Source organism: Ranitomeya variabilis, chromosome 2 (genome assembly GCF_051348905.1).
Source record: "Ranitomeya variabilis isolate aRanVar5 chromosome 2, aRanVar5.hap1, whole genome shotgun sequence".
In the NCBI taxonomy this organism is placed as follows: domain Eukaryota; kingdom Metazoa; phylum Chordata; class Amphibia; order Anura; family Dendrobatidae; genus Ranitomeya; species Ranitomeya variabilis.
Genome location: NC_135233.1, coordinates 350,624,898 through 350,642,751, shown reverse-complemented (window position 1 = coordinate 350,642,751; position 17,854 = coordinate 350,624,898). Strand labels below are relative to the sequence as shown.

The 17,854-nt window shown below is 43.1% G+C and overlaps 1 protein-coding gene across 2 annotated transcripts in view; it reads left to right on the top strand.

The window, feature by feature from the left end:
* The first annotated feature begins 7,342 nt into the window (after positions 1 to 7,342).
* The window catches only part of LTBP4 (latent transforming growth factor beta binding protein 4), a 273,052-nt gene continuing 262,540 nt past the window's right edge, over positions 7,343 to 17,854 (top strand). Inside the window, exon 1 of one of the 2 annotated variants that reach the window (XM_077285558.1) lies at positions 7,343 to 8,008. In XM_077285558.1, the coding sequence (XP_077141673.1) occupies positions 7,731 to 8,008 (278 nt within the window). In that variant the 5' untranslated portion in view covers positions 7,343 to 7,730. The remainder of the gene's footprint in view (positions 8,009 to 17,854) is intronic. The other variant, XM_077285559.1, reaches the window with a different exon arrangement.

The following is a 17,854-nucleotide window of genomic DNA, read 5'->3' as shown; positions in this document are numbered from 1 at the left end:
ATTTGCTGTACATAGACTTTGTAATCTTTGTTATTCCTTGATTAAAAATATACAAAATGTAGTACCGAAAATCATGTGTTTATCATAAAACAGTAGGAGTAATTTTAATCAAAATTGAAAATATCTTGAAATCCTGATGTGATAGCCCAAAACGGAGTTCATATTCGTAATCAGCAGCCAAAATTGACTTAAAATATGTTTTAAAACCTTTTGCCAGAAAAATTGCGTTGACTAGTGTATAATCAGTATAACATGACTACACAAAACTCATTATATCTTCACATATATTTTGTAATAATTCTCATTAATTTACACTGTCTTCTTCTCCCATACTTTTATTTTTAATCTATTTTTATGTCCTGTGAGGTTTGCCTTCATTCATACCATTTACATGCTGTCATTTTTACATATGTATATCCCCTACTCACTTGACATGCACATAATTGCATTCTATGATAGTTAAAAAATCTGTAGCTAATATAAATATGTTTATTAAGGATGTAATGAAGTGTGTGCGAGCAGAAGGATTCTGTGCTGGCAAAAGAAGACGGGAATTGTGAACTGAACTGCCACCTAGTGAAAGAATAGACGGCTCTGCATCGCATGTATTACTCACCAGACGGTACATGTCCATAATTTACTTTCCAGAAAATATTAGAGAATTGCTAAACTGGTAATCGGTGGTATATAAAGAAGCCACGGGGAGCAATTAAAGGAAAAATAAATTAATAAAAAAAAAAATCAGGTCTTGGTAATACTATATGCCTAACCACCTGGGACTGGAGATCCCAGTGACCCCATTTGAGATTAATGACTCTATCACATTTTCTGGCTCCCATTTTCTAACCCACCCACGTTAAAATGGTTTTCTGCTTTCAGAGAACCCCTTTCTCACAGGTGCAGGTTGTTTTTAAGAAGCAAACAGTGCTTTACTCACACTCCCCAGGTCCAGCTCTAAGTCTCCAACACTGCTCCCGGTGTCTGTTATTGTCTGTAGAGCTGACATCACGTTGATAGTGCTGCAGCCAATCAGTAAGCTCAACAGCTTGTGCCGTCTACTAGGGCAGTTGACATGATGTCAATACTGCAGACAATAACAGTAGTGAAGACTCAGACCTGGACCTGGGGAGGGCAAGCAAAGCAAAGTCTGTTTTTTTTTTAAAGGGCTCAGATGGGTTACAGAATAAAAGGGGTGATACTAACCAGCATCGATCCTCTGCAACCCTTATTCCAATCTTTATCTGGTCCTTAGTGGTCTCCGAAATCTGGTTTTGCATTGTAACACCGAAAACAATAAGAAATGCCCACTCTCCTAAGCACAATGCACAGCAGGGCCCTGCTGTAACCGACGATTGGCAGAGTGGGCATTCCCTGCCATTTCAGCTGTGCTAAATTCTGATTGGGAAGTTGAGACAAGTGAAGGCTGGATCGGAGAAGGTGGATATCGTTTTTTTAGTTTTTAAAATAGTGTGAGTCCTTTAAAAAAATATTTGTAATTGTTTATATTAAAAAATAATATATTTTTATTATTTTTTTTAATACCTTTTTTTAATACAGTACTAAAGGAGTTTAGGAGAAAAGTTCTGCTTTTTTTCCCCTAGGAATTGCAACACAAGTGAATGAGGCTGAGGAGCAGTACCAGCCACAACCCATAGAAAGGCACTGTTTTTGGAATAAAAGCAAAGCCTATTTAATCTACAGTAGCTTGCAAAAGTATTCACCACCTTGGAATTTTTAGTTTTTTGCTACCTTACAACCGGGATTTTACTTGCTTTTTTTATAGGGTTTGCATCAGTAACATTTGGTTTTCTTTTTCTTGTGAAGCAAACAACAAATAGGACGAAATAACTAAAAACTATAGTGTGCATAACTAATCACTCCACTAAAGTCAGTACTTTGTAGAGCCTCCTTCTACAGCAATTACAGCTGCAAGTCGCATGAGCTTTCCACTGGGATTTTTCTCCACTCCTCAAGGCAAAACTGCTCCAGCTCCTTCAAATTAGATGGTTTCCTCTGGTGAACAGCAATCTTCAAGTCTGACCACAGATTCTCAATTGGATTAAGGTCTGGGCTGTGACTAGTCCTCTCCAAAACATTACACGTTTCCCCTTAAACCATTCGAGTGTGTCATTAGCAGTATGCTTTGGGTCATTGTCTTGTTGGAAGGTAAACCTCCTACCCAGTCTCAAATCACTGACAGACATCATTCATCTTTCCCTCTACTCAAACCATTTTGGCTATGTGCCCACGTTGCGGATTTCTGTGCAGATTTTTCTGCTCAGTTTTTGAAAAATCCGCAGGTAAAACGCAGATTTACCCCAGATTTCCTGCGTTTTTTGTGCGTATTTCACCTGCATTTTTACACCTGCAGATTCCTATTGAGGAGCAGGTGTAAAACGCTGCAGAATCCGCACAAAGAATTGACATGCTACGGAAAATAAACCGCAGCGTTTCCACGCGGTATTTTCCGCAGCATGGACACAGCGGATTTGGTTTTCCATAGATTTACATGGTACTGTACAGCGCATGGAAAACTGCTGCAAATCCACAGCGGCCAGTCCGCTGCGGATCCGCAGCCAAATCCACAACGTGTGCAGATACCCTTTCCCCGTCTCTGCTGCCGAAAATCTTCCCTATCGCCTGTTGCTGCCACCACCATGTTTCACTGTGGGGATAGTGTTCTTGGGGTGATGAGCTGTGTTAGTTTGGCTCCAGACATCGCGTATACCTTGGTGGCCAAAAAATTCAATTTTGGTCTCATATGATCACAGCACCTTCCTCCATACATTTGAGGAGTCTCCCACATCTTTTGGCAACTCAAAACAAGCCTTGCAATTTTTATGTGTAAGTAAAGACTTTTTTCTGCCCACTCTTCCATAAAGACCACCTCTATGGAGAGTATGGCTTATTGTGGTCGTATTGACAGATAATCCAGTCTATGCTTGGGAACTCTGCAGCTCCTTCAGGGTTAACCTTTGGTCTCTGTGCTGTTTTCTCTGATTAATGCCCTCCTTGCCTGGGCTGAGAGTTTTGGTGGGTGGCCTTCTTGGCAGGTTTCTTGTGGTGCCATGTTCTTTCCATTTAACGATAATGGATTTGATGGTGCATAGATCGGGATATTTTATTATAATCCAACCCGACTTGTTCTTCTCAACAACTTTGTCCCTGATATGTCTGGAGCTCTCCTTGGTCTTCATAGTGTTGTTTGGAGATCTCCTTGGTCTTCATGGTGTTGTTTGGAGATCTCCTTGGTCTTCATGGTGTTGTTGGGTTAGCGCTGCCTCTTGTTAATGGTGTTGCAGCCTCCATGGCCTTTCAGAAAAGGTAAAGTGCATACACTGTTCGACGCTTAACACTTAGACTGCACACAGGTGGACTTCCTCTTGTTAAGCATGTTCTTATGGAGGTAATTGCTTGCACCAGAAATTTTTAGGAGCTACGTAGTAAAGGGGGTGAATACATATGCACACGCCAATTTTTAGTTATTTTATCCCATAAATTTAATATATTCCTGTATTTTTCTCACTTCACCATCTTAGACTATTTAGTGCTGATGCATCATACACAAATTGGATTACAAAAATATTTAAATAATATATGAATAATATTTAATAATGTAACAAAATAGGTAAAATGCCAAGGGGGTAAACACTTTTGCAAGCCACTTTAATTTCAGATAACTCTTTTACTATTGAATTAATAGGAGTCTTTCAAAATTCCAATGTTTCTCCTCCTTCTTACATACTACAGATGAATAAATCCTCTTTACAAACTTCAGTGGGTGTTATAGTCTGTTGGTAATTTTGGATTTTCTCTGGAAATTATCTGGATTATATGTCGATGCATTAGGTAATTGCCTTTTAAGCAATTCCTTTATATTTTTTGATGCTGTTTTCAGTGTAGTCACATATTCACTGAAATAAAGTTAGAGACAAATATTATATATATTCAGAGCATAAAAGTCCAGACAAACTTTGGCGTCTTATCCCTCGCCATTTTGATTCCATCCTGTTCTTTCTTGTCTGTGTTTTCTCTCGGTGTCCCCCTCTCCCTTTGTCCGCCTTCCCGTCTGTCTCTCGGACCCTTCCATGCCCTGATTTCTCTCTTTCTCATTCATTCTGTCCCTCTAGTGCTTTTGTGTAAATGCAGTGTGGCTGAAAGAGATGGAGAGGTTTACATTTCAGCAATGTCCTTTGTGTCCTCATGCCACATAACAGACATCTGAAACAAGGATGACGGGAGCCCCCTCCCAGCATGGGCACTGCCTGGCAGGGGACCAGGATACAATCTTCACCATGGCACTGTTATGGCAGCACATGCAAACCAGTTTTAAAGCAACAGTGCATCTTATCACACTTATCCAACAGAAAGCAGAATTAAACAACACAAAAAACAGCAGAAATCGTCCCAAGATGACTGTAAATGTGATGATCCTTCTTGTTAAAATACATAGAATCTTATATGTGTGTGTATCTGATTTTCCATGGATGCAATATATGGAATCTCACGTGTATATTTGATGCTATATGTATAGGATGCATTTCATGTATATAACTAATATATGTATCCAATCCCATAGGTATTAATAGAATTGTATGTACTGTATATATTCAAAGTCATATGGATGGGATACATAGAACTCATATATTTATCTGTTGCTTTATGGATGAGATGCATAAAAATGTATGTATGTATCCACTGTATGCATTAGATGGCAAATTAATAGGATGAATATAATCTCATGTGTGTATCCAGTGTATGTATCCAATGTCATAAGGATGGCGCATACAAAATTCAATGGATGTATATGATGCATATTTATGATGCCACATAGATCGGATACGTTGCTGATATATTTTTCTGAAGCCATACAATGGGGTACATTAAATCTCATGTATGTAAACTAATTTTGAATCTCATGTACTTATATAATGAATTAAACCAATGCGGTATTGGATGGGTTATATAGAATCTCATATAAATACTATATTTGATGCCGTATGTATAAGTAGATATGATCTTATGTATGTATCTAATGCTATAGAGATTGGGTACTTAGGAAAATATCATCAATGTATCTCATACCATCCACTTGAGTTAGGGTACCGTCACACAGTGCCATTTTGATCGCTACGACGGCACGATCCGTGACGTCGCAGCGATCGTATGATTATCGCTCCAGCGTCGTAGACTGCGGTCACACGTTGCAATCACGGCGCTGGAGCGATGCCGAAGTCCCCGGGTAACCAGGGTAAACATCGGGTTACTAAGCGCAGGGCTGCGCTTAGTAACCCGATGTTTACCCTGGTTACCAGCGTAAACGTAAAAAAAAAAAACAGTACATACTCACATTCCGGTGTCTGTCCCCCGGCGTCTCAGCTTCTCTGCACTGTGTAAGCACAGCGGCCGGAAAGCAGAGCGGTGACGTCAGACGTCACCGCTGTGCTCGCTTTCTGGCTGGCCGGCGCTCACAGTGCAGAGAAGCTGAGACGCCGGAGGACAGACACCGGAATGTGAGTATGTACTGTTTGGTTTTTTTACGTTTACGCTGGTAACCACGGTAAACATCGGGTTACTAAGCGCGGCCCTGCGCTTAGTTACCCGATGTTTACCCTGGTTACAAGCGAACACATCGCTGGATCGCTGTCACACACAACGATCCAGCGATGTCAGCGGGTGATCAAGCGACGAAAGAAAGTTCCATACGATCTGCTACGACGTACGATTCTCAGCAGGATCCCTGATCGCTGCTGCGTGTCAGACACTGCGATATCGTAACGATATCGCTAGAACGTCACGAATCGTACCGTCGTAGCGATCAAAATGGCACTGTGTGACGGTACCCTAACATAAGAGGTAATGTATGTATCCAATATCTCGTCCATTTGCAAGTTCACCCAAAGCCATTGTGCCTCAGACTGTTACAAAGTATATACTGACTTTCTTATCTCAGCTGTCTCTCTTGGACTCATTAAATGATACTTTGTTGAAGAAATAGGTTAATTGTGAAAGTGAATATTTTCACTGGTGAGTATAGCTAGGTGCCTTATTCTTTGCCACAGACTTGAGTCCCCTTCCTTGTTAAGCACCTGTAATCCTGAGCCCCCTTTGATGGTGCTGATAGGGTGAGAACAGAGGAGGGGGATGCGGGCACTGACGTCCAGCCATTGGTGGGAAGTGAAAGCCCCAGTGTAAGGAGAGAAGGAATAAAAGAGATTTCTGTACTAAGTCTCTGGAAGAGGGAGGACCAAGAGGAATAGGCATTAGGATCTGACATTTTCTTTCGGTATATTAAATCCCCCTTTTACTGACACATTTTCCCCTTTAGAACTCTCACCATCATTCCAGGATTCATACTTTATACAGCTTATCAATATAAGTTTTCCTTCTACAGGGTTCTTTTCTTCTCTAAATACTCATTGTCTTAAGAATTTCAGACTATTGCATGTTCTCATTGGATTACACTTCTCCAAGTCTTCTATCTTCTTAGGTGTTTTTTTCAGTTTTCATTGTTCTGCAAGTTCTTTCTCTTGTCTTCATTTTTCATCAAGATCTCACTTGTCTTCATCTTTTGTGAAGTTTCCTCTCATCCTCTGTCTTCCTTTTGTCTTTATCCTTTTACAAGTCCTCTGTCTTTTTCTTGTCTTCATCTGTCAAGTTCTGTGTTGTACTATTGTCTTCATCCTTCTTGACATTTTCTGTCTTCATTGTTCTAAAAGTTCTTTGTCTTCCTCTTACCTCCCTCATTCTTCAAGTTCTTGGTCTTCCTCTTGCCTTCAGAGATGTTCTCTGTCTTTATTTTGTCTTCCTCCTGCTACAAGTTCTCTGTCTTCCTCTTGACTTCATCCTAGACATTGTCTTTTTCTTATCTTTATTCTCGTACAAGTTCCCCGTATTCTTGTCGTCATCCTTCTAGAAGATCTCTGTCTTCCTCTTGTCTTTATCTTTGTACTACTTTTGTCTTCCTCTGGTCTTCCTTCTTCTAGACATTCTCTGAGTTCCTCTTGTCTTCGTTGTCCTTTGATTTTCAGCCTCTCATGTCTTCATTCTTCTCTCAAGTATTAACTCCTGTCGGTTCATTTTTCTGCAGGTTCTTTCTGTCTTCCTCTGGCTAGTACACATAAATTCTCTTCCTTTTATGTCTTCCTCTTACGCTTGACTATTAACTCTTGGTAGTCCTTAATTTTAGGAGGGTTTTTTTGTCTTCTTAGTTTTACTTTTGGAAAATTTTCTTAATGTCTTCTTTACTTTTCCTGAATTTTAACTTTTGTTACTCTTGTCTTTTTCTTGCCTCTCTTAAATCCTTTTTTTAGTCCATAATTTATCCTTCTATCCATATTAAGTCTTGACTGTCCATTCTTTTGAAAGTTCTTTCTTCATTAACCTTTACTTGAGTATTAACTCTTCACATTCCATTCTTCTGTAAGTTGCCTTTGTCATCTTCTTTGCATCTTTCAGCATTAACTCAAGACATTGCATTCTACAAGTTCTGCCTTTTCCGTGCCCTAATCCTTGAGTATTAACCCTTGCTAGTTCCTTTTTCCACCAGGTCTCAGCCTATTCTCTCCAACTAATTCAAATCTGTTCTTGCTTGCATCAATGCTGCTGTGCGATCTCTTGTATCTTGGTTATTCACTTCAATATTTCTCTGCAACCTTGACAAGCTAACTCTGTAAGTTCTCCTTAGCTATCATCTCAAATCTAAACCTCTCTCTGTATGAAATCGCACCATGACTTCTGTCACTATGACCTTTCTCCTATGTTTGGCTGGAAATTCATGCCTCTGGTCCCTGGCACAACTGGCTAAAAGGGACTCAGGTGTTACAATCGAAAATGATCTATTGATTTCTCAAACCAATGTATCACTTCGTGAGGGGACGAGTTCTACAATCCAATGGATCAATAATCAAACGACTCTTCCAAATCCTGGTGGGAATAAGGAGAAAGTCATACTGAAAAGAATAAATAAAAGGAGAAAGTCAAATCAGAAAGGACGTCCAAATGTAAGGTAAGAAAAAAACATCCTAATAACTACTAGGAGATAAGTAGTCTATTGATTTCAGTCTGCAAATTAGGAGGAGATGAGAGGTTTTGTGTATGCCTTGCCATATGTTAGTAAAATGTACTAGGGGAGAGGTACGCAGCACTACATTTTGTCTATGTGGGTATACATGGGTGCTCATGATCTTCTGATTTATTGCATACATCACTTATAATTGTATTTAAATGAACTTGTTTCTTCTATACACATTAAAGGGGGGTATCAACTTTAGAAAATGTCTTTTCATTATTTTCCCCTTTAGGGAATTCGGAGTTAATGGAAGAGGGTCATCTGTTCGTTCAGGAGCTACATGTCTTGGTCTTAGTGTAAAGCATTTACACAGATCATGCCTTCTCCTGGAGGTCCTGTCCTGTATTATACACATAACCCATTGATGTGTATGGGGACTGCATAATGCTTCATTTACTTCAAAGTTTTGCTGCAGATGACAGCTGATCACTAGGGGTCCCAGAAAGGGAAATACTTTGTGATCAGATTTTTGTCACAGGACCCTTCCAAAAAATTGTTCAAAGTGGGCAGCCCTTTTAATGTGGTCACTGTTGCTTCAACAAGCTTTGCATAAATCAGTAGTACAAGCAAATATAATGACATTTGCAAAATATCTTTTTTTAGAAAAATCTGCTTATTTCTCATCCTCTTTTTAGCAACTTCTCCACCTGCCTCCTGAACTCCTCAATCGCTCTGCCAAACTGCTAAAATATTGTCTTGGTTAAAGCAAGACATACAGTGGGGAAAAAAAAGTATTTAGTCAGCCACCAATTGTGCAAGTTCTCCCACTTAAAGAGATGAGGGAGGCCTGTAATTGACGTCATAGGTAGACTATAACTATGAGAGTCAAACTGAGAAAACATATCCAAAAAATCACCTTGTCTGATTTGGTAAGATTTATTTTGCAAATTATGGTGGAAAATAAGTATTTGGTCATTAACAAAAGGTCATCTCAATATATTGTTATATATCTTTTGTTGGCAATGACAGTGGTCAAACGTTTTCTGTAAGTCTTCACAAGGTTGGCACACACTGTTGGTGGTATGTTGGCCCATTCTTCCATGCAGATCTCCTCTAGAGCAGTGATGTTTTGAGCCTGTTGCTGGGCAACACGGACTTCCTCCAAAGGTTTTCTATGGGGTTGAGATCTGGAGACTGGCTAGGCCTCTCCAGGACCATCGTATGCTTCTTATGAAGCTACTCCTTCATTGCCCTGGCGGTATGCAATCTCTGGACAGGTGTCCCACCCTTCTGCACGCCCAGCACTCACGTCTGCGTCTCTCTGGAGGGCACTTTCGTCCGGATCGTCGATCTCGGCAAGAGACATCTCTCATCTGCGGTTGCTCTTCACTCCAGGTTACGGAGTTACACTTTGGAGCCGCCACTGAAGCCTTCTTCATGTTGCGCACCTCTCCTCTACCTCCCTCTGGCTGCTTTAACACGTTACCTCGGGATATGCCGCTGATCCCCAAAACTGCAGTAAGGGCTCTCCCCAGACTCTCAATCTCTTCCCAGATTCTTCTTATCTTCAACCGGGAATCCCGGGTCCATGTCATCTCCTCTTCATTCTGACTGGGTGCTCCGCAATGGTACCATGTAGGCAGTCTTCTTCGCCGAGCGGCACTAGTCTCACTTTGGGAGGCGGTCTCTCTTTCTCGCACCGGAGGGCTGTACTCTGCAGCAGGGGTCTTCTTATATTCAGCCACTTCCTCACGGACCCACTTAACCTCCTTCTTCAAGTCTTCTACCCATTGAGGGGCGGTTACCTCCCCGCTCCATACCTTCCCCACTGGCACTACCACCCCCTGCTCTTGCTCGCGCGTGCGTGCCTCACTCCCGACCTCAGAGAAAGTCATATCTGGCTTTTTTGCGCATGCGCTCTCGCAGGGCCTGTTTCATCAACACATCTCGCAAGCCTGTCACCAGTTGGTCTCACAGCACAACGTCAACTGCCCCCACACCTACGCCGTCCTTCCGTATGATGGCAGCATGAAGCTCCTGCAGTGCATTCATATATTGCGTTACAGTCTCCCCCTCTCTTTGTACCCGGTGAAACAGTCGCATGCGCAGCTCCCCTACGTCAGTGGGGTCCCCATGCGTCTCCTTAAGTATACGTAATACTTTGTCCAGGGTATCTCTCGCCTGAGGGGGTCTGAGCATAACAGAGTCCCGTGCATCCCCCTCTAGGGCCATCACAGCTATTTCCACCTGCAGAGCCGGCATCATAGGATGCATCCGCATCATCCCTCGGATGCGCTCCGTCCAACTCCACAATATGACATCGCTCCCCGGGAATTTTGGCAGGTCAACTAACATGGCTCCTGGACCTGGGGCCTCCCCCAACTGCTTGGTCTGCCCTTTCCGCGCTACCATGTGACATCCTGCCGACTACGCCAAGTGTAATAGAGTGCAGGGTTGAGTATGTCACCACGGAACAGACAGACCAACTGTTGAGGGGAATTTATTAACAGGAGTAAGATTCTCCTCGCAGAGAGTAAACAGGGGGTTAATCGAGATAAATCAAACAGTAAACAGTTAAGCAGAATCAAAAGGGTTAACGAGTGTTCTTGTAACTTATCAGTCCAGGGAGGTCCTGACTGGAGGGTCCTAATTGCAACGTGGGTACAGTCACCAGCAGCGCTTGAGATCCTGAAGTCTCTACTCTGTCTCCTGGGAATTGGAGACTCCGGGGTTAAGTCTTTTGCAGTCTTTCCTTCCAGTGAAGCTGAAAGCAGGAAGTAACACAGCCTCTCTGCTGCAAGTCTCTGTATATCAGGCTGGCAGGCTTTCTGCAGTAGCAATGCTACACACACACTGAGCAGTTTACTTGTCACACTCAGGGGTCCTGGCTTGTCACTGCGGTCACCGGGGCTGCGCGCTCAGGTCACTGTCAGGGGATACGTCTTCTCTGATTACAGAGGCTTCCAAGTCCACACTCTCACATCCAGCCGCCACTACGGCTGGTATCTCAGCCTCAGTGCCCTCACGGGGAGCACTCTCTTTCGGGGAGCGTGGCGCTGCAGCCTGCTCTCTGTCTGGCGTGCTGTCCCCTCTCTTCCTCCCTGCCCCCAGCAGTCACATGGTCCCTTCTGTCCAGGGCAGAAAGTCTTCCCCCCGACATCCCAGCTGTCTGACTAAGTGGTTCCAGGTAAGGAGCAGGGAAAGCAACCTCCTTACATTGGTCCCAGCTCTATTCAGGTCATTCACTAGGTCCCCCCGTTGTGGGATTTTTGCTCACCGTTCTTGTGATCATTTTGACCCCACGGGGTGAGATCTTGCGTGGAGCCCCAGATCGAGGGAGATTGTCAGTGGTCTTGTATGTCTTCCATTTTCTTATTATTGCTCCCACGGTTCATTTCAGCACACCAAGCTGCTTGCCTATTGCAGATTCAGTCTTCCCAGCCTTGTGCAAGGCTACAATTTTGTTCCTGGTGTCCTTCGACAGCTCTTTGGTCTCCACCATAGTGGAGTTTGGAGTGTGACTGTTTGAGGTTGTGGACAGGTGTCTTTTATACCGTTAGCAAACAGGTGCCATTACTACAGGTAATGAGTGGAGGACAGAGGAGCCTCTTAAAAAAGAAGTTACAGGTCTGTGAGAGCCAGAAATCTTTTTTTTTTCATGTTTTTAGGTGTCCAAATACTTGTTTTCCACCATAATTTGCAAAATAAATCTTGCCAAATCAGACAAGGTGATTTTCTGGATTTGTTTTCTCATTTTGACTCTCATGGTTGTGGCCTACCTATGATGTCAATTACAGGCCTCTCTCATCTTTTTAAGTGGGAGAACTTGCACAATTGGTGGCTGACTAAATATTTTTTTCCCCACTGTAATTGTAGCTCAATAAAGGGTCAGATTACAGCTGCCTATTGAAGTCTATGGAGAGGGGAGGAGGAAAAAGACACAGAGTGTGAAGCAGAAAGACACACAGATAGTGCCTCTGCTTTCAAGTATTTGTTTCGCCTAAGTGGTGGATTCATAGCTACACCGCTCAGTACTGCTGAATAATTACCTCCATGCCGCCGCTTCTGAACGTGTGCTACCTAGCGACAGGAGAACAGGAGTGCCTAATTTCTGTGTGTAGTGTTTATGGGAGACATCAAAGCAGCTAGTCACTATGCACTAGCTCAGAGACAACTGAAAATTAAAGGATCAGAATAGTCATTTGGTAACTTAAAGGGAAGGTGCCATAAAAAAAAAAAAATTTTACAGCAATTGTAAAAATGTAAAGAATTAATGTTTAAATTTTCTTAAAAAATATTTTCATTTGTTTATAATTTAGTAAAATATGAAAAATAATTTGAAAAGTTTTGGAATTTCCACTTTTAAACACTAGGGGGAGCAGCTGCTGAAATTTCAGAAAAACCTAGTGTACAACTAGCTCACATTACTGCACTGCAGTAATTATGGGCGGAGTCTGCTGACATTTGTGTGATGTCTCCTCTCCTCCCCTTCTGGGTGTCTGCTAAGGGATAAGAGGATGATATTCAGGAACCCAGTGAGCAGCCATTTTGTTGGTGACTGCAGAGTAAGGCTGCCGTCACACTATCAGTATTTGGTCAGTATTTTACATCAGTATTTGTAAGCCAAAACCAGGAGTGGAACAAATAGAGGAAAAGTATAATAGAAACATATGCACCACTTCTGCAGTTATCACCCACTCCTGGTTTTGGCTTACAAATACTGAGGTAAAATACTGACCAAATACTGAATGTGTGACGGCAGCCTTGTACTGACAAGTAGACAGTCACCGAGGATGGCAGGCAGCAAGGATTCTGGGAGATATGTGGTGGAGGGAGCAGGGTGACAGCAGCACAGAGTATTTCAGGAGAGCAGTGTGCTGGTCTATGGAGGGGGCACCATGTTCAGTGCGCAGAGCAGCCAGGGATTGTACATAGAACGCTGTCTTTTATACACATGGATGGGCCGTCTGCTCCACAGAAATCCAGGAAACATTTCTGTGGATTGATGGCCTGTTCTGATCCAGACTTTGCATGCAAAGACCCCAATCCCCTCCTCAGATCCTGTCTTCTCCATCCTGTCCTGGCGATGTGTGAAAGTGAGACGTCAGGCGAAGTACGGGGTGACGCTGGGAAGGAAATTTAGCCATATAGTAACGATAAAAATGAGACCCCTCTCTTCAGCTGCCCCACCAGCCCTGACTGCACCTAACTGGAGGTCATGCTGCCCCCTCTATTACCCCAGACCCGCGTGCAGGTGCTCAGCCAGAACCACCATAGAATGGGTCCGCTTTCTGAAGATAATACTGCCATAGTGTTCTCACATAATACCGCTATATAGATCACACATAATACCGCCATATACATCACACACAATACTATCAAATAGATCACACAATACTGTCATACAGTTCTCACATACCACCATATAGATCACACATAATACCGCCATATAATTCTCACCTAGTACTTCCACATAGATCACACATAATCCCACAATATAGTTCTCATATACCACCGTCATATAGTTTTTACATCATTCCACAACACTGAGCAAACATAATATTGCCATATAGATCACATATAATACCGTCACATAGATCACACAATACTTGGCGGCATAATGTGTGATATTATATTATTATATATATATATTATAATATCCCGGCATAATGTGTGGTCTTTATGGGAGTATATGTGATATATATATATATATATATATATATATATATATATATATATATATATATATATATCGGCATTATACGCGATCCATATGGTATTGTGCTGCTCTAGGGAGGTGAGAGACGTATGGTGGAAGGAGCAGGGTGACAGGAGCACAGTATTTCAGGACAGCAGTGTACTGGTCTGTGGGTGGGAGGGTGTGCTCACACTCACATGCTCGCAACTGTATACTTATAGCCTTTACTGGCTATTAAAATGGGGGACACCCCCCAAAAAAAGACGTGGGGCCCCCTATAATTAATAACCATCAAATATTATGCAGACAGCTGCGGGCTGACATTAATAGCCTAGGAAGGGGCCATGGATACTGTCCCCCTCCCCCCCCAGGCTAAAAACATCAGCTCTCAGCCGCCTTTTACATGTGCCTTTTCTGGCGCTTTGCCTGGCAATTTCCACTTACCCTGTAGCGGTAGCAAGTGGGGTTCATATTTGTGGGGTTAATGTCACCTCCATATTGTCCGGTGACATCAAGCCCACGGCTTAGTAATGGAGAGGCGTCTATAAGGCACCCATCCATTACTAATCCTATAGTTGTATTGTAAATAAAGACTCGGCCAGAATAAAGTCCTTTATTAATCTTTTTTAAACCATACCGAACGCATAATCCTCGACTCCCTCATCTCCCACAACAAAAATAATAAACCACATTGAGGAAAGACACGCAGGGGGGAGAGGAGTGCATAGGAGAGGATTAGATACTGACTGCTGAGCCGTGTATCTAATCCTGGCCTGTGTGATACAGACAGCTGAGCCGTGTATCTAATCCTGTCCTGTGTGATACCGACAGCTGAGCCGTGTATCTAATCCTGTCCTGTGTGATACCGACAGCTGAGCCGTGTATCTAATCCTGTCCTGTGATACCGACTGCTGAGCCGTGTATCTAATCCTGTCCTGTGATACCGACTGCTGAGCCGTGTATCTAATCCTGTCCTGTGTGATACCGACTACTGAGCCGTGTATCTAATCCTGTCCTGTGATACCGACTACTGAGCCGTGTATCTAATCCTGTCCTGTGTGATACCGACTGCTGAGCCGTGTATCTAATCCTGTCCTGTGTGATACCGACTGCTGAGCCGTGTATCTAATCCTGTCATGTGTGATACTGACTGCTGAGGACACAGTACACGGGACAGGATTAGCTACCCAGGACAGAGGTAGCAGTGGTAGGTGTATATAGAGGCAGGTAGCAGTGGTATATAGAGGCAGATAGTGGTATACAGAGGCAGGCAGGCAGTGGTATACAGAGGCAGGCAGGCAGTGGTATACAGAGGCAGGCAGTGGTATACAGAGGCAGGCAGTGGTATACAGAGGCAGGCAGGCAGTGGTATACAGAGGCAGGCAGGCAGTGGTATACAGAGGCAGGCAGGCAGTGGTATACAGAGGCAGGCAGGCAGTGGTATACAGAGGCAGGCAGGCAGAGAGTGGTATTCAGAGGCAGGCAGGGAGTGGTATACAGAGGCAGGCAGAGAGTGGTATACAGAGGCAGGCAGAGAGTGGTATACAGAGGCAGGCAGAGAGTGGTATACAGAGGCAGGCAGAGAGTGGTATACAGAGGCAGGCAGTGGTATACAGAGGCAGGCAGGCAGTGGTATACAGAGGCAGGCAGTGGTATACAGAGGCAGGCAGACAGTGGTATACAGAGGCAGGCAGACAGTGGTATACAGAGGCAGGCAGACAGTGGTATACAGAGGCAGGCAGACAGTGGTATACAGAGGCAGGCAGACAGTGGTATACAGAGGCAGGCAGTGGTATACAGAGGCAGGCAGGCAGGTAGCAGTGGTATACAGAGGCAGGCAGACAGTGGTATACAGAGGCAGGCAGTGGTATACAGAGGCAGGCAGACAGTGGTATACAGAGGCATGCAGGCAGGTAGCAGTGGTATACAGAGGCAGGCAGTGGTATACAGAGGCAGGCAGTGGTATACAGAGGCAGGCAGTGGTATACAGAGGCAGGCAGGCAGTGCTAGGTGGTATATAGGGGCTGGTAGCAGTGGTAGATGCATAAGAAAATAAAAACCCTGTACTTACCTTCTTTCCTCTACCAGGAAGTGCTGAGTCATGTTCAGGGCAGAGCAGTGCCACGATCTCCCTGATCTGCTCTGAACAGGTCGGCAGTGATTGCAGCCTGTAATGTAATACTAAGTACAGGCTGCAATCACAGCTCCTCGCTGCAGATACTTACCCTGGACCCTTGGCAGCAGCTTCTCCCAGCAGCAGCTTCTGCCATCGCACGCACTGAGCTGTGTGTGCGATGGCAGAGGGAAATAAACAAAATGGCCGCGATCTCCTCTCACAGCTGTGACGCGGCAGCTCAGTGGGCGTGGCCAAGTCACAGCTGAGAGGCAGGAGATGGGGTCGGAGCCCGACCGTTGGCTCCTATGTCCATGGCTGCCGTAAGTGAGGTGTGCAAGTGTCGTGCCCAGACACTTACACCCACACTAATGAAAATGGCGGCCTCCAGTGGTGAATGTAAAAGTGAATAAATAAAAAAGTATGAAAGAGGTACATTTACTTTTGTATTAAAAATTGATTGTATAATCAATAATTATTAATACAAAAACTAAAATCACGGCACCCTCCCTTTAAAGGGGAATTGCCTCCAATCTGGTTACTCATAGGTTTAAGTTACAGCATTTTACAAGTGAAGTTAACATAAGTAGTTTTGGGGGTCCAATGATGTTGAAAATAACCAAAGCTAATTACTAACACAATGCCATAGTCAGGTTTTGAAAGAAGACTCTGGTCCAGCATCATGGCAGCCAAGATGAGGATAGCAGCATTTCTCCCCAAAGAAGTTAGTACTCCGCAATGCAAAATCTGTACCAGGCTAGCATATGCCAATCATAATTCTGGTCTTCATTCTGGGGGGACTCCTACATGTACAGGCGTGTTTTTGTAAAGCTTGTTATCTTTTCTCAAGAGGTGATGCTGTCAGATGGTTGTATTGGATAATGGGCAAGAGCTTGGGGGGAGGGAGAGGGGGTCGGTTAGGTGGTAAGGGTGTTTAGTAAAATGAAAATATATTATCAGGTCATGTATCTAATGTACGGTATTTGTCTGGAAATTGTATCGGACTGTGTTAATGGCGTGTCATATGCTTTAATAAAAAATACATGATTTAAGAAAAATAATTCTGGTCTTCTTATAAGGTAGTGGGGTGTTTGGGCACCAGCAGATACTAGGGCATGGGTGCGACTGCTACCTTTGTACCCCCTGTATCTACGGCTATGATAAATATGAACTTGAATATGATAAATCCCCTATATTTTCCATTCCCTCCTCTTCTTGCTAACATAGTATAGTAAAACCCAAGTAGAGATATCCATCTTGGCCGCAGTTTATTTTATCTGTATACAATCTCTCTTCGAGCCCCGGATTGTCTGTTTATATTGGCAGCTCTACTATAACACCCATCACAGCCACAGCTTATAAAATACTTTCCTAATAGTGCGCACAATACACAAAGATGTGACCCGAACTTGTTATTACTGATTTGTATAAACCCACAGACATATTTAATCCCACAGTCATAAAACCCAAGTATTGATATTACCACAAGTTCACCCCATGCCTGAGATATTGAGACTGATAAGCGGCGTTACTTCTTGTATAATCCGGGCTTGATGACAGACCAGCACTGCGTAAACCGTATATTGCTCTGAAAATATCTCAAGGACGATGGCATTAAATCAACAAGTGGAACTATTTGGGAGTGACTAGTCAATTCTCTATAGTTATATGCACAAAGTTGGTATTATATACCAAAAAGGGCCCAACAGTCTAAAGAAAACAATATGCGATATGCAAAAGATTGCTTAGCGTTAATACATGGTTGGCTTGTATTATATGAGATATCTGTAAAAATGTAAGTACAGGGTGAATTCAATACATTCTTACTGAAGGGTAAGTCTGTTCAACCTCAAAAATCACCTTAATGGGTCATAGTAGAGATATAAGCACACAGTGATGTCATCATAAGAGATATAAGCACACAGTGATGTCATAAGAGATAAGCACACAGTGATGTTATAGTACAGATATAAGCACACAGTGATGTCATAATAGAGATATAAGCACACAGTGATGTCATCATAAGAGATAT